This window comes from Pelodiscus sinensis, chromosome 1 (assembly GCF_052426305.1).
Source record: "Pelodiscus sinensis isolate ZL-2025 chromosome 1, ASM5242630v1, whole genome shotgun sequence".
Lineage (NCBI taxonomy): Eukaryota > Metazoa > Chordata > Testudines > Trionychidae > Pelodiscus > Pelodiscus sinensis.
The window spans coordinates 123,584,724-123,610,763 of NC_143052.1; the positions used below are offsets into that span (position 1 = coordinate 123,584,724).

The 26,040-nt window shown below is 41.3% G+C and overlaps 1 protein-coding gene across 2 annotated transcripts in view; it reads left to right on the plus strand.

The window, feature by feature from the left end:
- The first annotated feature begins 814 nt into the window (after window positions 1-814).
- Window positions 815-26,040, plus strand: part of LOC102443833 (patatin-like phospholipase domain-containing protein 2) — a 47,544-nt gene continuing 22,318 nt past the window's right edge. The window contains exons 1-4 of one of the 2 annotated variants that reach the window (XM_075899594.2): window positions 818-1,144; window positions 18,610-18,842; window positions 19,861-19,926; window positions 25,001-25,210. In XM_075899594.2, the coding sequence (XP_075755709.2) occupies window positions 958-1,144; window positions 18,610-18,842; window positions 19,861-19,926; window positions 25,001-25,210 (696 nt within the window). In that variant the 5' untranslated portion in view covers window positions 818-957. Of the gene's footprint in view, window positions 1,145-18,609; window positions 18,843-19,860; window positions 19,927-25,000; window positions 25,211-26,040 lie in introns of both variants that reach the window. The other variant, XM_075899599.2, reaches the window with a different exon arrangement.

Sequence of the window (26,040 nt, forward strand, 5' to 3'; positions counted from 1 at the left end):
ACTGAAGGAGGGGGTAAAATTTATGAGTTTACACAGTACAGTTCCTTATGTAGCAGCAAGATAGGAGAAAGACATGACAACTGTTTCCAGGAGCTGCTGCAGGTATGCAGTCCCCAGCCCCTCACATCCTCCTGCACCCCAACCCTTTCCTTCTGCACTCTAAGCTCCCCACCCCTACCCCAGAGCCTGCACACCTGGCTCCCGGGTGGCTGAAAGTGGGGATAGGTAGGGTTGCCAAATGTCTGGTTTTGAACTAGACAGTCCAGTAGTTGAGCGTTCTGTTCGGGAAACAAATTGAGAAAATAGAAATGTCTGGTATTTTCTAAATAAGATGCAATGTAGATTGTGATGGAATGTCAAGCGTGTCTGGTATTTTTGTTGAAATCATCTGGCAACCTAGGGGTAGGCCCAGGGAGAAGGGATGGAGTGAGCAGGGACAGGAGCCTGGGCAAGATGCTGGGGTTTGTGTGGGGTTAGAAAGTTACCCACACAGGGTGTGGGAGGCTGCAGAGTCCCGGGGCTGGCGGCTGCAGGGAGCGAGAGCAGCAGACGCGCGTGGGTGGAAGCGGGAGGCGCTGGGGGGGGGGGGGGGGGCAGGAGGCAGCGGGTCGGGCTGACACAGGGCGAGCAGACACCAGACAGCCGCGTCCCCCGGGAAAGCCCCGCCCGCCCGGGAGCTCCGGCGGGTGGGGAAAGCAGCGCGCGTGCTCCGACTAGCGTCTTTCCCTCTCCACGTTGGCTGGAGGCGGTGGGAGGGGGAAGTGTTTTCATTTGCATATCGCCGCTGATTGGCTCAGGCGCCTGGTGCCGTCCCTGCCGCTCCCCGGCTGTCGCGAGGTCCCTTTTAAGTAACCGGCCGGCTCGGGCGCCTCAGCCCGTCATTGTGATCCGCGCGCTCGGGCCGCTGCCTCGTCCGCGCTCCGGTCCAGCCCAGCCCCTGGCCGCGCGCGCGCAGGGATGTTTGACCGCGAGCGCGGCTGGAGCGTCTCCTTCGCCGGCTGCGGCTTCCTGGGCGTCTATCACATCGGGGCGGCCACCTGCCTGCAGGAGCGCGCGCCGCACCTCATCCGCGGCGCCCGCCACATCTGCGGCGCCTCGGCCGGGGCGCTGGCCGGCGCCGTGCTGGTCGGAGGCGGCTCTCTGGGTGCGTCATCCCGCCTCTCGGCCCCGCGACCTGGGGGGCGCTGACGGGCAGGAGCGGCGCCCCCCATCCGGGGCTGGGCGAGTGGGCGCTGGGTCCGTGCGGGGGTGGCCCCTGTACCGGGGGGGTTGGTCGGTTTGCGCCTCCGTGTGTCGCCGCAGTGGCCCAAAGCGCGGGGGAGGGATGGAAACGTCTGTTCAGTTGCTCGGGCCAGCGCCTGGTTTGGGGTCAGGGTGCCGCGCTCTGCGGGGCTGTTGCGCGGGTGCCCCTGGCGTCAGCGGGGAGCAGCGGCCGGAGCTGCCCGGGCTCAGACCCACCCCACGGTCGGGCATCTCTCTGCTGCTTGCCCGTGCCAGCCGGTGGTATGGCGAGAGGTAGCAGTTGGCTGCAGAAACAGCTCCTTTCCGAACGTACAACTAAGAAAGTGCTGCCGGTAGCACATTCCTACCCAGGGAGCAGCTGTCTCCGTGCCACCAGCCAGTCTGCGTTTAAGGATCACATCGGTGCAGGCAGCTACAGCCAAGTATGTAGCGTTACTCAGCAGCACTTGCATCCACTAATTTAATTGGTGGGAGGAGGGAGGCTAACACAGATGACGTGGTTCAGAGAGGTGACCAAGTTAGTCTGTAACTGGAAAAACTTAAAAAACAAGAAATAGTGTTCCACTGCTACCTGTATAAACAGCCACACATCTTTCAGTCCCAGCATAATGCTTCAGACATAAATCAGCACAACCACCCACAAGGTACAAGGGGAGACCATAACATCACAGACTGTAGCTGCAACAGCAGCAGCACATAGCTCTGTATTTGCTGCACAGATCTGCACAGATTTCCCACTTTAAAGCAACCCATGCACAATCACTCCAAACATCATTTTGAGGCATTAAATATGTGTAGAGTCAGTGTGAAGCAATGCTGAAAGTTACAAGTATGGTTGAGAGCTGTTTTTGTTTAGAATATTTCCATTTTCAGTCATAATTGGGGTTTGTGCTCTGCTTTGCAGGTTGTCTTTTTGGAAGCCGTGTAAGCTAAGTTTTGGAGGGGTAGTTTTGTTAGACTGTTTATGCAAAAATAAAGAGGGCTCCTCTGGCATCTGAGGGTGTGTCTAGACTACATCCCGCTGTCTGCAGAGGGATGTAAATTAGGCACTCTGAAAGTGCAAATGAAGTCGGGATTTAAATATCCCATGCTTCATTTGCATAATCACATAATGGCACTCTTTCAAAAATGTGCTATTTCAAAATTGAAACCGCAGTCTAGACGCAGTTCTTTCGAAAATAGAAACCTTTTTTGTAAGATCCTGAAACTTCATTTTTGAGGAGTACAGGATCTTTCGAAAAAGGCTTCTATTTTTGAAAGAACTGCATCTAGACTGTGGTTTCAATTTAGAAATAGCGCTTTTTCAAAAGAGCATCATTATGTGATTATGCAAATGAAGTGCAGGATATTTAAATCCTGGCTTCATTTGCGCTTTCAAAGTGCTTCATTTACATCCCTCTGCGGACAGAGGGATATAATCTAGACACACCCTAAGTGTATGTCTACACTTGCACCCTCTTTCGAGAGAGGGATGCAAATGAAGACATTCAAAATGGCAAATGAAGCCGGGATTTAAATATCCCGTGCTTCGTTTGCTTAATCGCGTTCGGGAGCTATTTCGCAATGCCCTATTTTGAAAAAAGAAACGCTGTTAAGACGCTTTTGAGAGAAAACCCTTTTCTCGAAATAACTGGTAAGCCTCATTGTATGAGGAATATTGGTTATTTCAAAAGAAGGGTTTTCTTTCAAAATAACCGTGTCTAGACAATGTTTCTTTTTTCAAAATAGGGTATTTCAAAATAGTGCCCAGATGCGAGTATGCAAATGAAGCATGGGAAATTCAAATCCCTGCTTCATTTGCAATTTCACTGGTTTGCATTCCTCTCTCAGAAGAGGAAGCAAGTATAGACATACCCTTAAAGACTAACAGATTTATTTGTTAATGTTTACAGTGCCACAGAACTCATTGTTTTTAGTGTAAGCTAACTAAACTGGGAAAGACACTCTTATTCCAGAATAGAAGCATTCATTTGTTGTCATGATAGTATAATTAGAGGTATAACTATATCAATATAACTGCCTGTGAATTTATCTATGTATTCACTGCCTATGTGTGTGCATGTGTTTTTATATTCTAACACACATTTCAGTGGGAGAAAATTTTAAATCAAGTTTTCAGACTAATTTTAAGGGAGAGGATTCTCATTGAAAGAATGAGACCTGCAAGGATGGTAAAACTTTCTACTCTTCTCCCCGCCCCCTTTTAAGGGTTAGAAGAATTTTGAGTCCATGTATCCTGCAGAGAGGAAAAAGTCAGCTGAAAGTAGGATATTTCAGTGAGAACCTCCCAGCTTTGGAGAATGTTCTTATCATCTATTTTGTCTATACACACCATTCTGCAGTTGCATATTTTCAGTTGCTAAATATATTGTGACACAATGAGCTGTGCTGTGAGTAGGACCTAAATAGAGCAGTGGCTATAAAAATGAGAGGATTTTTTTATGCATGTGTATATGGCTTTCATGTACGTCTCCATACTCTTGTTCCTCCTTTTGACTTAAATCCTATAGTTGTCATTATTTTCAGTTACAAGACACTCCAGTGACTTAAGGGAGAACAGTAGTCAAGGGCTCTTATTCCTTAACCCTGCAATAATATTTAATAATAAACAACATAGAAAAATTGAATACTGTAGGAAGAGAAAGAGATAGCTGAAACCCTAATTCTGTTCCCTCCACTTTTCTCTCATCCACCTGTCAGTCAAAGCAAGAATTATTGAGAGTTTGAATTCTCATCTATTCCTTTTGTCTTAATTAGAAGTGACTCATTTTTCTTATAATTCTCTTTGACTCTGTGTAAGAGTTCCACTTACCTTTAACGTGCTTGCTCTAAAGCGTTTCCTTTCTTAGGGGTAGGGACCTGGTTTACAGAGGGTTAAGATTAGGGCTTAGACTAGCTTTAACATGCTTTTCAGCCTTACTCAACTCGCAGCACTCAAATCGCGTATGGTGACTAGGAGGAGCACATGCTTAGAAATACTTTTTTAAAGTATGCATCCACGTTTAGGTTGAACATACACATAAAGCCAGGGTAGATACCAATAAATGATTTTTCTGAAGAAAAAAACCTAATTTTAAAATGTATATGAAATACAGATTTGTTTTTAAAGTTAAATTTGAAATTACAATGTACATTACAGCTTTAACTTAATATAATCTATGAAGCCATTTACTTTTAAATAAAAAATATCAAGCGGTACATTTTTTAGCTGAAGATTTTAAGAAAGCACTGAATTAATGGAAGTCACAGTCTGAGTGCTAAGAATGTCACAGTGTAAATGAATAAACGGTTAACAGATGATCATCAATTAACCTTCATGCATCCCTACCTCCCTGCTGCTGCCTCTATATCAGAGGCAGCAGCGGGAGTGGGAGCAGGTAAAAGCCAGCTTCCTGTGAGCACTGGCTCCCATCTGCCCCACCCCACGTGCTGCTGCCTCTGATACAGGTGCAGTAGTGTGCAGCGGGAAGAGGAGCAAGCAGCTCTATGGGAACTGGTACGCATGAGAAGCCAGGTTAAAAACTGGCTCCCCATGCATCTCCCCCCTCACATGTAAATGTGTACATACTGAAAATTTTAGCAGGTACACATTTACCAAGCTAAACAGATTTTCATATCCATACTAAGTATACGGAATCAGAGTTTGTTGAAGTGCTAAATCAACTTTTGGACACCAGTAGCCCGTTCTGCAGACGCAGAGAATAGTTTCTTCATTTCAGTTTATTCAATGACTTTAGTTCAACATTAGTTCATTCAAAGTTGAGAAACCAAGTGAAAGTTGACAAGCACAAGAGCTTGTTTTTCTTTTGTGATAGGTGAATAAAAGCTTGGTCTTGAGAGGATGAGATCTGTTAGTCCTAAAAATCTTGAAGGGATCTAGAAACCATCCAGCCAATTCACTAATAAATATATTAGTTTTATATTAGTTTTATATGCAAAACATGCTATTGTTTTTAACCAAATAAAAATGTAAATGCTGATTTTGTTTTTTTAATTGACTTCAGATTTCCATGCAAATATAGCTTGACACAAGTCACAAATCAAAAAAATTAATCAAGTAAATAAGAAAGCCATCAGCTGCCATTTTCTAACAGAATAGCACTAAATTTTATATAAAAGCCATATTTAGTTGCAAATCAGCATTTTAATTATTACCAACTAATGAGACTCATCCTTTCTTAAGGACAATAATTAAAAAGTACAAATGCAAAACAAATTTAAAAGTGACTTCCTGCTTGGTGATTTTAAGTTGTTTATTTTAAAACAATCCATCCTGAGGAAGTGGGTCTGGCCCATGAAAGCTCGTCAACTATTAAACCATCTTGTTAGTCTTTAAAGTGCTGCATAGTCCTGTCTTTTGTTTCATCCTGCTTAAAGCAGTCTGGGAAAACGGGCTGACTTTAGAAAAAGCTATTGGGAGTAGCTTATAAACAAATGAAACTTATACATCTTTTTTACCCCATGTCAAATTTCTGGCTAACCCTTGTAAAATGGAATACTGATTTCAGAATCCATTAGCTTTAACATGATCTGGTATGATCATTTACTAAAATACTTCTTATATACAAATGCTTTTGATAGTTCTGTTTGAAAAGTATCTTTCACGTTTGACTAGAAATATTAATTATAATGAATAGGTGACAGGTTTCTAATTCTTTTAGAACAATTAATAATTATTAGTCGTTAAGATGAGGAGACGCTTCTGATTGCATATAGTCAGGTGCTTTTTACAGTACAAACTCTGTTATTCGGCACTTAGTTAACCAGAAAGCTGGCATTTCTGATATCTCATAATTCAAATTTTCAGTCTAGTAACCAGAACTAATATATTGCCCCGCACATTATTCCTCACTCGACTTTTATGCAGAAGAGGCAGCAGCATGGGGCATCATAATCTTCAGAAGTTAGGCATCTACTTTTATATCTAGGGTTATGAATGTTCACAAGAAAATGAGGTGGAATGTAGCCTGGTCCTCAGGACTCAACTATGTCAGTGAAAGTGTTTATTGTTAACAATGGGAAAAGGAAAATTTATGGCATAAATGAACTGAGCAATCCTTTCATCTGTAGTGTCTTGTTAGTATTTGCTGGTCTAAACCCATACAAGGTTGTGGTTTTACAGGACGATTGACATCTTTTGCTGGCTATTGACACTTTGTTGTGTGAAACAGTTGCAGTATTGCTGCTAAAAGTACCAGTGGATGACTCAATTTATTGCATATAGACAGTCTAAATCTTTACGCGTAAATGACTTCCTGAACAAAATTAAAAAATGATTTTGAATAGTCGCTCTCACTCTATTATTCAATTAATCATTTACATTTTTTTTTTTAGCAAGGATGCAGATTCAAACATAATTCCTATTCAGCCTCAAAATTTACCAAACACCTACTTGCTAAAATACTAAACTCGTTAGCAAAAGGTAGACACACTTCTGAAAGTGAGTGGGGGTTAGTTCTGATGAAAATAGGATTGTCAGCCAGTCTTGAACTACAGTGGCCACCATGAACAGAGGCTACTTGGCGTCAACAGCCCTTGTCCATGGTGGGGCCCAGCTCCCATTGGGACCCCTGTGGACAGGGGTGTCTGCCAGAGCAGTCTCAGCCTGTAGCGAGCTTTGGCCTGCTGTGGGCAGAGGCCACTTCACAGCAGCCTCCCCAATCCCCATTCCCCATTCCCCACTGTCTCTGATAGAGGCAGCGGGGGCAGGCAGGCGGCACTATAGAGACAGTGCTGGGGTAGCTGGCTTTTAAGTTGGCTCCCCCTAGCACCAGCTTCCTCCCACACCTTGCTGCCTCTCATACCAAGGCAGCAAGGCAGGGGGAAGTGAATAGTCATCTACTCGCTAACATCCCTACTCTATAAGTCACTGACTTCTGTAAACTTGAAGTTCCATTTTTATTAGATATTGAGAGGGAGAAGAAGCTCTATCTCTTCTTGTCCTCAGGATTCTCCTGTTTGCTGTGAGGGAGATTGTCTTTACTACCTCATTCATCTGGCTCTTGGTTGCTGCCAGAGGATAACAGAGAGGAGGGTTCCACTGCTCTTGTCTATGTGTTTTTTTTAAATGTGTGTGGAAGAGGGGTTATCCTCCTCCCACTCAGGTGAACTATTGTGCCTACTCATAGCATTGCCAAACAGCAGTGATATGGAATAGAAATGGTGCTTGATAGTTTCACCACTGTCCCAGGTTTTTTGAATAGCAGCAGAAAAACTGATCAGAAATCGTTGTAATGTCTTGCTGCTAGTGCTTGGCAAAACTGAAACTGTTTGCAAATTCAGGTAGGTGACACTACATTAGTTAATATTTAAAAGGCTTTATTTGTGACTATAACGGTTGGAAACTTAATTTATTTCCTCCTTCAACAGAAGTTTTTTCCACAGCTTGATGGATTTTTCATTGCCTGGATTTACATAGGCTAAAATAAAACAGGAGTAAATGTGTTGTAGGTGACAAGAAAGGACAAAGTCATCCAGAGTATGTCTTTTTCAAAGCTGTTGTGAAAGGGTATGTCTTCACTAGCTCATTAATTCGAGCTAGGTAGGCAAATCAGGCAACCGGAGTTGCAAATGAAGCCCGGGATTTAAATGTCCCAGGCTTTATTTGCATGTTCCCGTCCAGCCGCCATTTTTAAATCCCCCTTAGTTCGAACGAACTGCCTGCAGCTACACGCAGCAGTTTAAAGTTAATCTGAACTAAATCTTTAGTTCAGATTAACTGTTACTCCTCATAGAATGAGGTGTAACAGTTAATCCGAACTAAGGACTTAGTTCGGATTAACTTTAAACTGCCGCGGGCAGTTCGTTCGAACTAAGGGGTGTTTAAAAATGGTGGTCTGACGGAACATGCAAATAAAGCACGGGATATTTAAATCCTGGGCTTCATTTGCAACTCTGGTTGTCTGATTTGCCTACCTAGCTCGAATTAACGAGCTAGTATAGACATACCCTAACTTACGGAGTTTGAGTTAATAAAAGATGGAAGAGAGTGATTTTCAAGTACTCTTAAGTGTTGGCATAACATGTCTCCAGTTGATGTTAATAGTAAAATCTGCTATGGCTTCATTGAAAGTAGGGTAAAGTCAATGTTGTGTGCTTTAAAAAAATCACATAGTATACTGTGCAGTTCTGTACTCTTGTTACAAGTAATCAGCTATTAGTTTGACTTTTTTGTACTGTAACTAACATTTATTTTGAGTAAAGTTCTCATTTGGAAAGGTGCATGAGATTCTCTGCATATTGAATGGTGCATGAAAATCCTAGCTGGGGATCTTAGAGAATTAAGTTCTTATCTATTAAAATAGTTGTCTCACTTAATTGGTACACTAATTAAAAATTAAAAAGAACATCCTTTCCAAATGGCAACAGAGTCCTTTAAGTCAAATTGGCCTTTGAAATTTCTCTTCTACAGATTTAAAAATACTCTTCTATCGTCGTCGGGTGTCTTAACTGGCTTTCTTCACACAGTTTAAAATGTACCTACAACATTCTACGCATATAGACAAAGACTTTCAAAGTGGACTTCAAATAAATCCCACGTACCCTGGTAGAAATTTCATTCTCCTCCTCCTCCTCAAAGATCTGGGAAAATAGATAAGTTGTGAAGCATGCTTTGATTATATTTTCTAAACAACTCCTTTGAGGAAGTACGTTCTAGAGATTAGGCCCCTTTCCTGACAACTGTCTGCAATTGGGATATAAACGAGTAGTCGAGTATACAATTAAGCCTAGGCTTGGTTAATCCTCTCAACTATTCGTGTTTCTCTCTCCCCCTCCCCTGCTGCCTTTATATCAGAGGCAGCAAGGCAGGGGAGCAGGAGCTGGTGCTGGGGGGAGCCAGCTTAAAAGCCGGTTCCTCCCAGCACTGGCTCCGCGGTGCATGTGTCCTGTCCCCCCCTCCCCTTTGCACCTCCATGGGCGGCGGAGCACCTCTGTCTGCGGGGATCTCGGATCCCCATGGACAGAGGTTGCTACCGTGAAGCAGCCTTCCTCCTCTCCAGCAGCCTCTGTCCGTGGGGAGTTCAGACCCCTGGCAGACAGGGGCTGCTGCTACTCCACACGGGGTGACAGGCATCCAGTTTGTGAGGGGATCTGGTTTTTAAACTGGCTTCCCTCACCCAACCGGCTCCCGCCTGTCACCTCGCACTGTTGCCTCTGATACAGGAGGGAGGTCAGATTGCACTGGCTGCCGGCCACAGGGACTATAGAATAGTCAAGTAAACACTAAGAATTAATGCTGTTACCCTATTCAGTTACCCGATAGCTAACATCTCTAGTCTGTAACCAGGCTTGTGCCATTTAAACCACTTACAAGAGAGTGGGGGAAGGCGGGAGTAACATTAGCCTGAATGTGACAGCTTTCGGTAAGTGTAAAAGCAAACTTGTCATTGTGAATGTCTTTGACACAGTTCTACCAATTTTAACCTAAGATTTCTAGAGGGCGAAGTGAAGAAGATGCATCTAGAATGGAGGAGCAAATAGGTCTGTCATACTTCTCTCTATAGATATGCTGTGAATGCAGAACTCCATGGATCTAGAGAGGGTGAGTTCAGAGGAAGGCCTCTTTCTGACACAGTATTCACCTTCCATACTCTAGGAATAGTGAAGCATATGTTTGTTAGTGCAGCTTTTGCAATGGAAAGTTTCAGTTAATAATCTTATGGGAACTCTGCTTTTGACATAGGTTTGGAAAATAATGTAGAGGCCCAATAATAGTGCAACATTTGTAGAATTTCTCTTAGGCTTTTGGACCATTTGTATGTGTGTAGAGATCTAAATATCATTGTTATTTTTTTTTTACTTATTTTTCTGTGGAATCTGGCCCTTATTGTACCTTGACCAAGAGATTTGGGCATCCACAAAATATATTTAACTATCTGGAGCCATAGGAATCTTCATGTTTCCGTTTCCAGTCTGCAGAAAATAACTTAATTGCTTTTAATTGAGGCCAAGATTTGAAAACTAGAAACTATCAAAATTTAGAACAGATCAATGTTAAAAAAACCAAAACTTTGAATGAACCTTTCCCCTTTCCAAAAAAACCTGTCCCCACTCTTGAGCCATGGTGATTAATTTTAATCAGTTTCTTAACTCTGTACTACTGAGTTGAGAAATACAGCAGTTATTAAATGGTAAAATACTTATTTATAGGTTTCCCAATGTTTACTACTTATGTTTAAGTAGTGCAAACTTTTTGTACATAAGTTGAGTAAACTTTTATTTATTTAAATTTCTAGGTTAAATTCCATTCTGATGGGTAGTTTAACTTCCTTTGTGGAAGTTAAGCCAGGGAGAAGGGCAAATGTTCAATCTGATATTGATGAAAAGCAGCCCTAATAAACTGTTGGAGGTTTTCAGCCCTGTGATTGGACAAGAAGGGTTAGCTGAGCCTCAGGTGACTTGTAGTATGATGAGTTACTTTACACTATAGGAAGGGTTACTACAGGCCATTGACCTGCTCAAATTTCTGGTCTATAGGGGCAAAATGGGAGAGGAAACACAGATCAAAGATATTAGCAAATAATTTCAGAAGTGCAAGGATTTAAATGAAAAATTGAATGCTGCTTTGAATTTAGAATACTCCAGAAAGACCAGAAATCCAAGTTAATATGTTTGTTTAGAAACTTTTCATTTGCAAAGAAGTATTTGTTTTTCAAATACTTGAAGTGTACTACAAGTATACAAATACTAAGTTCCTGAAGAACCTTTTCTGACAACTGTTTTTCTGTGCAATGTGGGTTGTTTGTATTTTGTACAACAGAATTCAGTGTTTAGTTAACAATAAGAATATTATTACTGGCAAAACTGTCTGGTAATTTAATTGGAGTCTCTCTGCATTTAGGCCAATTTTCAAAAGTCACTAATGGTTTTGGATCCCAGATTTAAATGGGTCAGATTTTCAGATATCAAAGAGGGCAAAAGACTCAACTTCAGAAAAACTAAGATGGCTAATACTAAATACACAAATTGAGTTGCCTAAAATCACTAATTGCTTCTGATCATATATAGTGTGAATCCTATAGCTCATTACTTTAAACAATATATTAAGTTCCACTTTTCCTAATACTCAACATACATGTTTGTGTCGGGTAATGTACATCTACCCTTGAATGCAAAAAAAGTCTGGAGATTGTATTCTCCTGTCATTTCTGTTGTGGGTTAGCCAGGTCAGTTAGGACCTAATTTTCAGAGGTACATCACAAACTTTACTATGAAGGTTTGAATGCTTAGAACCTCTGCAAAATCAGAATTCAACTTTATTCTGCTGTTCCACTTGCAAAATGTCATTTGCTTAATTTGGATCTTGGAACTGTACCTTTGTAGTTGGATCCCTGGGCACATGGGAAGCCCGGTTTACTACAGCATGTCTGAACACACTCAGTAAGTTGTGTGCCCATGAATTCAAGATGAATAGTATGTGATTAATGTGTTTTGAATTGACTGGCTTTGCTGCCTTTGTGACATGAAACTTCAGTCAAACATTTCATTACATTATAGGTTAAAATCCGGATGTCAGTAAGAAACAGAGAACTATTTTATTTTCAGAGTTGTGAAATTTGTGTGTAGTGTAACCAGGAATACTTTTGTTCAATGCATTAGAAAATTTCCTTGCTGTGTATTTGTTTAGAAGCTTGCAATTTGCAGTTCTGAAGGAACACACCATTTGATACATAATATACTTTCATGCTGGATAAAATAATTATTTAGATATGCTTCTATGCATGCAGTATTTGAAAACTAAGCCACTCAGCTATGTAGATGCAACAAAAATTAACATCCTTCCTTAAAACACGAAAAAGCACTTGTTTGTTGTCTTTGCTTACAACTTCATCATTTTTACCTTTTTAAGAATAAATACATAAAGATGAAAGCTCTAACTCTTTTGAAAAACCTTTTAATATGAAAGTACCTCTGAACCATAGACTTTTTCTGTATTGTGTAGCATCATTGACATGCAATAGTGACCAAAAATGAATAATCTCTATCTTAAAATTTTTTTGATTTTGAACATGAGAGAGTATTTACCTCCAAAAGCAGTTCCTGGAAACAAATATAGAAGCAATAGCAGTTGTGCTAAAAATCTGAGTTTAAAACAACACTGAACTGTGAAGTTCTAAGCATATCTATGACTTGTATCTAGAGAGGGGAATAAAACAGGTTTGACTCTTGAATAGAATATCAGTGTTCTTGGTGAATCCAATCTGTAGGGCGTCTTCAAAATAACTTTTTAGTATCAGGATTGGCTATATTGGGCCAGGAGTAAGTAAATTTCAAACTTCAGCATATCAGATGCAATAAGTGTAAGCAAAAAGCAATTACTTTCTAGAGATGTTAGATGGCGTGTAATTTAATAGTCATGTAACCGCACAAAATTTTAGCCAGTGCTCTCCTGACCCCACCGCCACCCCATGCTGCTGCCTCTCCATCAGAGGCAGCAGCGCTGGGTGGCAGACAGGTAGGGCCGGCCACAACATTTTGACACGTGAGGCGGGGAGCTCAAATGACGTCTCCATGTCCCCTCACTTGGGCCAAAACTTTGAAAGGTCTCAATTCTCTGGGTCCTAGTGGTGCCCCTCTCCCCCCGCCAGACTGGCACCTGAGGCAGCCGCGTCAGTTTGCCTCATGGTGAGGCCAGCCCTGCAGACAGGAGCCTGTCCATGAGGGGAGCCGATTTAAAGACTGGCTTCCCGTGGGGAGCTTGAACCCCTGCAGACAGAGGCTGCTCCACAGCAGCCTCCCCTACCCTGTCTCTGCACTGCTGCCTCTGATAGAGGTGGCAGAGTACGAGTCAGGTGGCTCCTTGGACCTGATAGTGGAGGGAACCGGCTTTTAAGCCAACTCCTGCCTTCTCCCCCTGCCTCTGTGGGAGGCAGCAATGGGGGGGAGGATGCAGGGGGGTCTGTGGAGCTGACATGCATGGAGAGCTGGCTTGAAAGGCAGCTCCTTCTGCGTATCGGCTCTTGCCTGCCCCCCTCACCCGTTGCGCTGCTGCCTCTCTATTAGAGGCAGCAGCGTAGGAGTGGTGGAGCAAGCGGAGCCGGTACTCATGGGGAGCTGACTTAAAAGCTGGCCCCCCACAGGCACCGGCTCCCACCTCCCCCACTTGCTGACTCTGTATCATGTTGACATCCTGTTACTTTCATAAATCAGCTGACCCCTCAGGGTAGAAGAGTAAATGTTGTTGAGAGTTGAGAACAGTTGGCACATACTTTTATTATTTCAGTAAGTCAATTCTTGTATACTTTTGTTCAATAGCTCACTTCTAAAATAGTTCTAAAAAACATTTCCAGATAACCTTAGAGAATGTCAATTTGAGAATAATAGCCTGTTATTTGTGAACTTGTCATTCATTTTCTAGAACCAAGCAAATCTGCCTGATTAGCCCTGGGAAGCTCCTTAAACTAGGGGTGTAAGCGACTAATAGACTAGTCGACTATCCGATAAGCAAAAGCTTATCAGAGTTGACACAGTAGTCGACGAGTCAGTCCCCCCACCCTCTGCTGCATCTATCAGAAAGAGGTAGCAAGAGGGGGGAGAGGAAGACGGTGCTGGGGAGAGCCGGCTTAAAAACCATTTCCCTCAGCTCCAGCTCTGTGGGAGAGGGCAGGGGCTCAGTGGCAGCGTTCCAACTTTGAAATGTACAAGACTCCCCTCTGGCTCTGGGTTCCATGTGGAGTTTCAATCTGTGAGATGCACTAGAGCCCCTGCTGGGGCTCTTGTACATTTCAAAGTGGAAGCACCAGCATAGAGCTCAGAGTCAGAGGGGGTCTCCCTGCTGGCCCCCGGCCTCAGTGTGGGGCTCTCGTACATTTCATCGGTGGAATGCACTTTAGTCCTTATCAACTAATTGAATAGTCGATGGAAATCCCATCGACTTCAGTTAATTAATTGAAATTTAACATCCCTACCTTCAGCCATTTGTAAATTACAGACAAAAGATTCAGGAGAAGAACTTTAAATATTTACCATAATTTGAGAAAGGTGTATCTGAATGGGATGCCATCCAGGGTAATTTCTAACCCGTTTTGAATCTGTTGGGCTGATGTGTTTGTAAATATAGTCTTTCCTGCCATGGTTTGAGCTATCTCGTACAGCTAAATGCGTTCCCATTTCACTATGCTATAAATTATTGTGTGCAATGACTGAAATAAGGATGAAATGGCAAGACAAATGAAAGCAAAAATTCAAGGAGTGGTAATAAGTCTTTCTGTAAAACATTTGTCAAGAAGGTATACTATCGGCTTGAAGATACTAGAGAGACGTAGCTGTCAATCAGGTCTGTGCACTTGCTTTTCTCACTGATGGGAATTTCTCCTACATTTCCCTAATATATACATGTCTCTAGTTAATACACCATCTTAGAACAAATCAGATATGAAAGACGCAGTTCAGATGCTAGTCTCTTGAATGTGGTATAAGATGAGAATTGCTCCTTTGTGCTCTGATTGGGTATGGAAACAACACCTTTGCAGCAGGTTGTCTGTTGGTAGAGATAAGTAAAGGTATGATTAGGGATGTAAAAATTCATTCGAAAATGTGATTATGTAACTGCTAAAAACCATAGCAGTTACATAAGCTGTGAGCTCTGCAATAGAAAGCTGCTGCAGCAAAACCACCTCCCTGGGAGTGGGGCCAGCAGGGGCTCTGGCCCCACTCTTGGGGAATCAGTGTGTAACCTGTGGTGGGAAGGAAGGGCCAGCCATGCCCACCACAGACAGGGGCTGCTCCAGTGGGCCCCATGTTGCTGGAGCAGCCCCCTGCCCAGGGTGGGTGGGGAGCTGCTCCAGCCCTCACCTGTTCACTGGAACCAATAAGCCTCGCCTGTTAAAGGTGAGATTTACCAATTAACCATTTACCTCCCTAGTTATGATTATGTCATGGAAGTCACAGATTTCCCAACTTGTGTGACCTCCTATGACATTTTCTGTCCTGGGGCTAGAGCTCCCATTTCTGCAGCAGGGCGTATACCCCTCTCCATTTTGTCACAGACCTTTTATTTTATTTGAAAATCGGGAACAAATCACAGGCTTTTGTGAATTTTTGTTTGTGACTTGTCTCTGATTTGCACTGAAAAAAAGTCAAACACACAATCTTAGCCTTAATTATAAGCAATAAAAACATAAGGCTATAAAGCAGACAATTTCAAATTACATTTAATAGAGATGTTTAAATGGTTAACCAATTTAAACAATAGCCATTAGCCATTTTAACTTAGGTCCTGCCATGGCCATGAGATCCTGCTGCCATTCCCTTTGTGGCCAGGGTTGCTCCAGCCCAGCATAGCTGGTTGCTGTTGGAGTTCACTGCCAAGGGATGGTTAACTGTTTAACATGCCTAATTCAGAGATTCATAGTAGGACGCTAATATTGGCTACCAACGTTCTATTACAAGGTGACAATATTTATGGTTTTTAAATACCATATTTTGAATTCTGCTTAAATCTAAGGATGTTGATTGGAAAAAGGCAAATGTAGTGCCCATCTTTAAAAAATGGAAGGACAATCCAGGGAACTACAGAAAAGTCAGCCTCACCTCAGTCCCTGGAAAAATCATGGAGGGGATTCTCAAGGAATCCATTTTGAAGCACTTGGAAGAGAGGAAATTGATCAGGAATAGTCAAAATGGATTCTCCAAGTGCAAGTCATGTCTGACCAACCTGATTGCCTTCTATGACAAGGTACAGTAAAACTCCACTGGTCCGGCATCCAATGCTCCGGCACTTCTGATGGTCTGGCACGATCGGGAACCCGGTAGTGCTCTGGACTGCCGGACAATTGGAGCTGCTCTGCCCCCGGCTTCCCCGGAGGCAGAGCAGCTGGGGTGCTGCCGGGTTGGTCCCGTAGCGCTGCTCCTCGGGGCTGCGGGACCAACCCGGCAGCACCCCAGCTGCTCTGCCGCAGGCATCCCGGATTCTGCCGTTGCTGAAACTGACCAGCAGCGGCTGAATCGGGGATGCCTGGGGCAGAGACTATCGGAAGGGGGGGGCTATGAGGGGTCTGGGGTGGCATCTCCATCCCACCCCAGACCCCTCATAGCCCCCACTTCCAATAGTCCAGCATATCTGATAATCCGGCACCCCCTGGGTCCTAAAGGTGCCAGATTATCAGAAGTTTACTGTAACTGGTTCTGACTGGTTGGCGGTCAGTGTCAAATGGAGTGCCCCAGGGATCGGTTCTGGGGCCAGTTTTGTTCAATATCTTTATTAATAACTTGGATGAGGGGATGGATTGCACCCCCAGCAAGTTTGCAGATGACGCTAAGCTGGGGGAGAGACAGATATGTTGGAGGGTAAGGATAGGATCTAGAGTGACCTAGACAAATTGGTTGGTTTGGGCCAAAAGAAATCTGATGAGGTCAACAAGGACAAATGCAGAGTCTTGCAGTTGGGACGGAAGAATCCCAAGCACTGTTACAGGCTGGGGTCCAACTTGCTAAGTAGAAGTTCAGTGGAAAAGAACCCGGGGATTACAGTGGATGAGAAGCTGGATATGAATCAACAGTGTGCTCTTGTAGCCAAGAAGGCTAATGGCATATTAAGGTGCATTAGGAAGGGCATTGCCAGCAGATCTAAATAAGTGATTATTTCCGTTTATTTTGCACTGGTGAGGCCATGTCTGGAGTTTTGCTTCTAATTCTGGGCCCCTTGTTACAGAAAAGATGTGGATACATTGGAAAAAGTCTAGTGGAGGGCAATAAAAATGATTAAGGGACTGGAATACATGACTTAAGAGGAGAGGCTGAGGGATTTGGGCTTATATTTAGTCTACAAAAGAGGTGAGTGATAGCAGCCTTTAACTACCTGAAAGGGGTTTCTAAAGAGGATGGAGAGAGGTTGTTCTCAGTGGTGACAGATGACAGAATAAGGAGCAATGGTCTCAAGTGGCAGTGGAGGAGGTCTAGGTTGGATATTAGGAAAAACTATTTTACTAAGTGGGTGGTGAAGTACCGGAGTGGGTTTCGTAGGGAGATGGTGGAATCTCCATCCCTAAGAGGTTTTTAAGTCCCAGCTCGACAAAACCCTGGCTGAGATGTTATGTTGGGGTTTTTTCCTTCTTGAGCAGTGGGTTGGACTTGATGACCTCCTGAGGTTTCTTCCAATCCTATGATTCTATGTCATCTTGATTCAGAGTTAGTAACATAGCCCTCCTATTCACTAAATGTAATATTCCAGAACTGGTGCAGGATGCAGAAATATAATTGCTTTCTGTTGATCGTGGTAATTGCAGGGAGTGTGTGGCACTTGTGTTTTTACTAGCTAATTACTTCTGGGTCCTGTTCATGTTACTGTCTCGTTTATAAAACCATATATGATTTAGGGCTTAGGTAGTCTTCCTGTGTGCTCTGGTTACAGTTGGGATCTCGGGGCCTGAACTAATAAACTTCTGATGGCAGGAATTCCCTCAATGGAAGAGCCCAGACTCTGGAATTAGCTTCCATCACTGACAATATGTTAACAAAAATAAATGTCTGTGAACATGCCTTTAAACCCCCAGTATTACAGAAGGCAAGATGTATGTATTTCAGGTATCTAAAAGGGTGTCATAAGGAGGAGGGAGAAAACTTGTTCATCTTGGCCTCTGAGGCTAGAACAATGGGCTTAAACTGCAGCAAGGGAGGTTTAGGTTGGACATTAGGAAAAAGTTCCTAACTGTCAGGGTAGTCAAACACTGGAATAAATTGCCCAGGGAGGCTGTGGAATCTCCATCTCTGGAGATATTTAAGAGTAGGTTAGATAAATGTCTATCAGGGATGGTCTAGACAGTATTTGGTCCTGCTATGAGGGCAGAGGACTGGACTCAATGACCTCTTGAGGTCCCTTCCAGTCCTGGTATTCTATGATTCAATGATTCAATAAGTATTAGCTGGTTGAGGTGAACCCTAGATTTTCTGGTATCTTCATTTATGTTGTGGAACAATCACTTTAAAATGTGTGTGCCATGTATGTTATAAACTTTATTTCCATACTAGTATTAGAAAACACTCAATTGTAGATTTCCTACTTGTTGTAAACTAGACATGATGAGGAATCCTAATATTCATGAATGCTTTTGATATAAATCATATGTTTAAAATTCATCTTGTACTACAGTAAACAATAACATATTTAAATAATCTAGTGGCAGTATTCAAAATTAGAGGCTTAGTAACTTGAACTTGAAATTTTAGACTTATTACTATTTAACCCTAACCCTAACTCTTTTAGTTTTATCCCTGTATCTTTATAAAAAAATTTTGTGGTAGTACTCTTAACAAGCATGAAAAAAAATCTAGACACTTGAGACACTGTCACTGGGGAATTACTCTTAATGCTTTTAGTCTCTATAGAAATTGTGTCTGGTCTCAAAAGAAGCATACTCTGTTTTTCAGCTGAAGCCTGTGCAGATGTTCTGGTGTTAGCCAAAGAAGCCAGAAAGCGAAGTCTTGGCCCTCTTCATCCTTCTTTTAACGTGATTAAGATAATAAGAGATGGACTATTCAAAAACCTTCCAGAAAACACTCACAAGTTGTCATCAGGCAAGCTGTGTATTTCACTGACCAGAGTATCAGATGGCAAAAACGTGTTGGTATCCAATTTTAACTCTAAAGAAGAAATTGTTCAGGTATGCATATCTGATCTTCATTATGGAATCTTTTAAAAGTTGCAACAATTTAGCTTTGCAAGTTTTAAATCCAAGTGTAGATGGATCCTTGGAATTTCATTGTGCTTAGCTGTGGAATAATCATGGAGTAACCTCAAAAAAGGAATGGTAGCCTCAGATTTGTCATGAAGTGTATTCTTGAGGAAGTGTTTATTGGGGAAACTAAATATAAAAAATATCATACATGTTCTCTTTTGAGAGATTAATATTGTAGAATGAATATTTGCTGGAAAACTCTGCATATCCAGTCAAGATGCAACTGTTTGTAAAAACTGAAAGTCAGCTAAGTATACTGAAAACCAACTAAGAATACTGCTATTTTTGAGCTCTTTATTTCCTCCATAATGAAAGAACAAGTGTGTAATGACTATAATTGTTTGGATATGTATCTAATATATCTATTATACTCAGAATAACTTTGTAGAGATGGAATCATTAATTTTTTGCTTTCTGGTTTGTAAAGACATCTTTTGATAAATAGTAGGGTACAAAGGGTTTATCTGGAGACCTACATTCATTTTACTTAGAGGAACACTTAAAAAAACCATTTCTGCCTGGAAACTGTTCACCTCCTATTGTTAAAATAATACTTTCCCTCTTCTAATTTCAATTATTTTCTTTTTTTAGTTTAGTTTATGCATTTGACCGCACTGCCTCTGGGATAGCCAATAGTTTCCACTAGTTTGGTATTTTCATAGAGCAATAAGAGAAACAACCCATTTAAAAAAAAGTCAAATGATTGCAGAACTGCAAATCACCATACGTACTCTGGAGAGTGGGAAGGGACAGCAATATTTTTAAAGTAATTCAAAAACTGAGTGGTAGAAATCTACTTGAAATAAAGTTGACAATGTCCCTTTAATATTATCACCAGCTTTAACATTAAATGGAGACATGAGTGTATTGTTATTATACAGTAGTTTTCAGTACTAGAGAAATTTGCTGTGTAACTTACATATATGATCTCATTTCTCCATAGGCTTTAATTTGTAGCTCGTTTGTCCCTATTTATTGTGGCCTAATTCCACCATCATTCAGAGGTGTGGTAAGTCTGCATTGTTTTCCTGATAAATGCCTAAAGCTTGATAACCATGTAGAAATTTTGAAAGGTAATGCACAAACACATTTTTGGCTACTCTACTAAAATGATGGTTCTGGTTCTGAAGTTATCCGGCTTTAACTTTTGCATATAGTGAAGTAGTTTATATGTAAGAAGATATGAAAGGGAAGATAGTGAGTGGCTGGTTTAGAGCAGTTTTTCCCCCTTAAATTTCTAAGCAAAGCTAGGTGTCATGCTTGCTAAAACGCAGTCTTATTTAAACTAGCACTTAGCAATTGTAGAAAAGCTCAAGAAAAATATTTAGTGCAGACATAGCCATTGTGACCATCCATGTGAGTAAGGGTGGATGGCTGGGCTTTTAAAGGCTTGTCAGAAAATATGTATCCTAATAACAGACCACATTGCACTTATAAATATTTCACAACGGAGATACTTAATATGCAGTAACATGAATGCAAATAAGTTATTTAATGCAAATGTAAAGTTGCATATTTAAACAGGATACAGCATTTTCAATTTAACTGCAGTATGGAGAGATTGTTTCAAAGGTGAACTGTTAATTGTTCTCTTTCAGCACATCTCAAAGAGTAATGTTTACAAGGCTGCTTTTAAAGGCACATATTTCAAAGTTATCCTTTGAATTTAGAAATCTCCTATTATTGAATGACTGTCCTTTACATCAAAGCAAGTTGTCTTGTCTGTCACTCTCCTGATTTGTTTTGTTTTGTTTTGTAAAAAGGGACATTGGAAACCAAACAATTTATTGCTACATTATGATTTAACACAAAGAGGTCAGGGATGTCTATGCATTGGGGGAAGTTAATCCTACTAACTTAACATTTTTGGTGTTACACCATAATGTGGCATCAACTTGGTTGTTTTGCTTTCATTAGCCTTTTTTAGTAAAAACAGGGAGAAGGAAGAGAGTAAAATGTTGAAAGAAAACTGAAGACATTCCAAATAGTGGTTCATTGCACACTTGGTTCAAAAGCTTTAATTGGGATGTCTCTCATTTCTAAGAATGCCCTTGAAATATATGATAGAAATGTAGCCGTGTTAGTCTGGTGTAGCTGAAACAAAATACAGGACTATGTAGCACTTTAAAGACTAACAAGATGGTTTATTAGATGATGAGCTTTCATGGGCCAGACCCACTTCCTCAGATCAAATAGTGGAAGAAAATAGTCACAGCCATATATACCAAAGGATACAATTAAAAAAATGAACACACATGAAAAGGACAAATCACATTTCAGAACAGAAGGGGGATGCGGCGGGTGGGGGAAGGAAGGTGAATGCCTGTGAGTTAATGATATTAGAGGTGGGGAAGGGTAGATGTCTGTGAGTTAATAGTATTAGAGGTGATAATTGGGGAAGCTATCTTTGTAATGGGTAAGATAGCTGGGGTCTTTGTTCAGCCCCCCGTGGAGAGTGTCGAATTTTAGCATGAATGCCAGTTCAGAGGATTCCCTTTCAAGTGCAGATTTGAAAGTCTTCTGAAGTAGGATGCAGGTGAGTAGGTCATTGAGACAGTGTCCTTTCTGGTTGAAATGGCAAGCAACTGTTTTTTCTTTGTGATCCTGTCTAATGTCTGTTTTGTGGGCATTGATTCTTTGGCGAAGTGTCTGAGATGTTTGTCCAATGTACATAGCAGACGGACACTTTCGGCACATGATAGCATAGATTATATTTCTGGAGGCGCAGGAATATGTGTTCTTGATCTTATAACTCACTTGGTTAGGCCCAATAATGGTGTCAGCAGAGTGAATATGTGGACAAAACTGGCAATGGGGTTTGTTGCGAGGGAAAGTACCAGGGTTGGTATTAGTGTGGTATGTCCTGTGGTTGTTGGTAAGAATCATCTTGAGGTTAGGTGGTTGTCTATAGGAGACTATGGGTCTGTCTCCCAGAGCTTCTTGGAGTTTAGTGTCCTGTTCCAGTATAGGCTGTAATTTATTGATAATGTGTTGGACAGGTTTAAGTTGAGAGCTGTAGGTGATGACAAGTGGTGTTTTATTGTTGGTTTTCTTGGGTCTGTCTTGTAGTAGATGGTTTCTAGGTATTCGTTTGGCTCTTTCAATTTGCTTTTTTATTTCTCCAGGTGGGTAGTTGAGGTTTATAAATGCTTGGTAGAGATCCTGAAGTTTCTGGTCTCTGTCAGTGGGATTAAAGCAGATGCGGTTGTATCAAAGGGCTTGGCTATAGATGATGGATCGTATGGTGTGTGCTGGATGGGAGCTGGAAGCATGTAGGTAACTGTATGAGTCAGTGGGTTTTCTGTAGAGGGTGGTGAAATAAAAAAGCAAATTGAAAGAGCCAAACGAATACCTAGAAACCATCTACTACAAGATATCATTAACTCACAGGCATTCACCTTCCTTCCCTTCCCCCGCCCCCCCCGCATCCCCCTTCTGTTCTGAAATGTGATTTGTCCTTTTCATATGTGTTCATTTTTTTAACTGTATCCTTTGGTATATATGGCTGTGACTATTTTCTTCCACTGTTTGATCTGAGGAAGTGGGTCTGGCCCACGAAAGCTCATCATCTAATAAACCATCTTGTTAGTTTTTAAAGTGCTACATAGTCCTGTATTTTGCTTGAAATATATTGCCTTGCAAATGTTGTTCCTTAGGAGTTGCTGAATGATAGCAGATAACATCTGTTAAAACATTGTCTCTCCTTCATGTTTAAATAAAAGCAGAGAGCAGCAATGTTCAAGTTGACTCAAAAGCATTTTTAAAAGCTGCCTTTTGCACGTTTCTAAAGCTTTCCTATATCCTTAGCTCTTTAAGCTGGAGCAAAGTGTTATGAAATAGGACATTGGACTGGATCCAAGGTTTAGGTGGATCCAGGTTAATCTGGCTATTCACTTCTCATTGGTTGTACAATAAACATTATCTGAAAGGGCTTAGTTCAGACTACAAAAACACAGAAGTATTGATTCTTTGAATATCCTTCCTGTATTAAATGGGGTCTGCCTCCTTTTGACCTCTCCTGCCCAATAAAGATTCTATAACAGGCTCATGGATTCTTGTTTGTAGGGAATATGAAATGAAAAATTAAATGTGCCTGTATCCAGATGGAAACTTCCTTGAGGACTCCAACTATTTTGGAAACTGACATTTCATTCCATATAGAGAAGAGAAATAGGAACTGTGTTTCTGCCAGGAAGAGGAGACTTTACTTGCTAATTTGTGTTAGCTAATTTGTGAAGTCAAAGATTTTATAATTAAGAACCTGATTCTACAGATACTTATGCACATCCCTAAGTGTTTTCCAGTGTTGGACCTGAGGCTTTAAGACTGTTACTATATAAACTTCATTAAGCACATTCATGGTACAGAAATTTCTCTTTGCCTGAAACTTTGTGAATGTGCTGTTTTGTGGGAAGGCGATTGGTAATCAAGCAAGACCTCCTTCTAGAATTCTGGGTAGGCATGAGGAGACTTTTCACATCTTGAAAAGCTGGGTTTTTTTGGGGGGAAGGGGGTTTACATCCTATCAAATATGGGATATTGTAGAAATTCCCAAATGATTTATTTTATGAGCTATTGCATAGGAATCTTTTAAGAAGGCTTAGTGGTACATTTTATAGTAATTTGTCTTGAATATGTTAAACTTGGTCTTGAGTGGTCTTGGCAGAGCTTTTAAATTTAATTAGTGTGAAGCTTAAACACAGCAGGCTGCCAGATTTTTAAAGGCCATAAGTATTGTAATCTGGCTCAGAAAAATTTAGCAGCATCACGTACACCTGACATTCCAAACCAATAAGCAGTATGTCCTAAACAAAATTTCTGAGAACATTTTTTAATATTGCAACACTATTTGCCAATCTGCAGCATTAGTTATGTTTTCTAAAAATGTACATCAGGAAATATGAAGTTACGGTTTTTACAGCATGTTAGCTTGAATGTGCTTCATCCTTTGTGAGTAATATATTAAACTCTTAAGATTATAAGACATTACATATGTAGGACATGGCTAAGTATTACGTGCAGTGATTTGCCAAAATACCAAAACTGGCAGTTGGACTTAGTGGGATCAGGAGTAGAACCAGAAACCACGTCTAAATTCAAATTTTGAAAATGACTAGATCACAAAATGGTGTAATTTTCTGTTAAAGGTTTCCAGAGTATTAACATTTACTTGCAACTTTTTCCTTTCCAGATGTTTGTAGAACTTTTGTTTATAATATTCTCAAATAATTTTTTCTAACATCTTTTATAATTATCTAAGCAATTACTTTATTGCCAAGGAACTCAGTTTGAGTGTCCAATATTTAGAATTTCTTTTTTGAAAAGATGATTTCATCTCATGTTTTTTGTGGGAGAAAGTCCTGGGTAATTCTTGGATTGTGTCCTGTTCTGGTGAAGTGAAGCCTGCTCTTTCCATGCCCGGAGCAGAGTTATGATCCAAAGAATGAAGCAATTTCTTCTTCATTACAAAATGTTGAGCAAATTTACTACCAGTATTCTAGTTTTTCAAAGAATTAGGAAATATGCTTCCTTCCTTACTGCAGTTTTAACGCATATACAGTAAAACCCTTGTTATCTGACACACTCGGGGATTAGAGCGTTCCGGTTATCTAAAAAGTCCGGTTATCTGAGGGTCAAGAAAGGTCAAGCACAGTGGTATGCAACCATTTTGAGCTGCGAGCCCCACGTCGCAGGGGTCACCAGCTGTCCAGCCCTGCCTCGTGCCAGCCAGATCAAAGTGCCGTACCGCACGGTCACGACCAGCCTCACTCTGGCCAGATTAAAGTGTCGCGCAGCCATGACCAGCCCCCGTTCATCCGGATCAAAGCGCCGCCCAGCCGCACCAAGCGCCTAGGAAATTTGCCGGTTTCTAAAGTTTTCCAGCTAGTTAAGTGCCAGATAGCAGAGGTTTTACTGTATTTATAAAAATGTTAAAAAATTGGCCTTGGCTCATATGCAGACACACACCGATTTTATGGTCTATTTTAAAATCTTAGGTGCTGTTTAACTAACACAGGGAGTTTCATTTTTGTAGGAATCGTTTGTTTGGCATTAAACTCTCCCTTTTTTATTGTTCTTTACAGCGTTATGTCGATGGTGGAATCAGTGACAACTTACCACAGTATGATTCTAAGAATACCATCACAATTTCTCCTTTCTCTGGGGAGAGTGATATCTGTCCAAAGGGGAACTCTGCAAACTTCCATGAAATGAATGTTACTAATACCAGCATTCAGTTCAGCTTAGGAAACCTTTACCGTCTAACACAAGCACTCTTTCCACCAGAACCCAAGGTAATACATTTTCCCTACAAAGTTCATAATAGGTATTTGAAGGCCAAAGTTTTTGCAGAAGCAATTTGAGTGACCAGGATCTTAGTTTAATATCTAGCCAGATAAACTTTTCTTATGACATCTGGTATTGCTGCTTTTCTTTCATCACTTCTATGAATACTTAATTCTTTTTATGTTAGTTTTGCTTTCTAAGACTAAAATATTTTGCTTTTGAGTTCCTGTGTTTACCTTTCTAGCACTGCAAGTTACTCTATAAGCAGCAGTGTATACAAGTCTAAAGTAGTGTGCAAAGCTGCAGCCCTGTTCATGCCCAGCCACCAACCAGCACAGGCTTTGAAAGTGGTACAATTAAAGCTGAAGGTTTTCAAAAATCTATTGGTGCATCTATGATGCAGTCAGAACATCTCAAAAGTAATTATTGATCACCACTGAACTTGAGGGGAAATTCTTTCTGAATGGAGACTGCTGAAGGTGACTGGTCATGGGAGATACTAGGAAAAAATACAGTGTTTTAAATAACCAAATACCTGAAAACTTTGGATGCTTTAAAAGCAGATTTATTTTTCTTCTGGCTAGTTGTGAGCAAACACACTATTGTAAGTGATAATTTTCTTTGTACTTTATTCTTACACTTTTCTGTTTACGTGGGCTTTAAATATTCTGCTTTTTTGTTTGTTTGTTTGTCTAGGACTTTGAAAATGTGCATTTCTAGGTGGCTTGGTGGTTCAGCTGGTAACACCGGTTATCTGGGAGACCCAAGTTTGGGATTAATCATGAAATTCATCCTTCCTGGGAGATTTGCACAGCTGGCTCTCCCTAGTTTTCAGAAA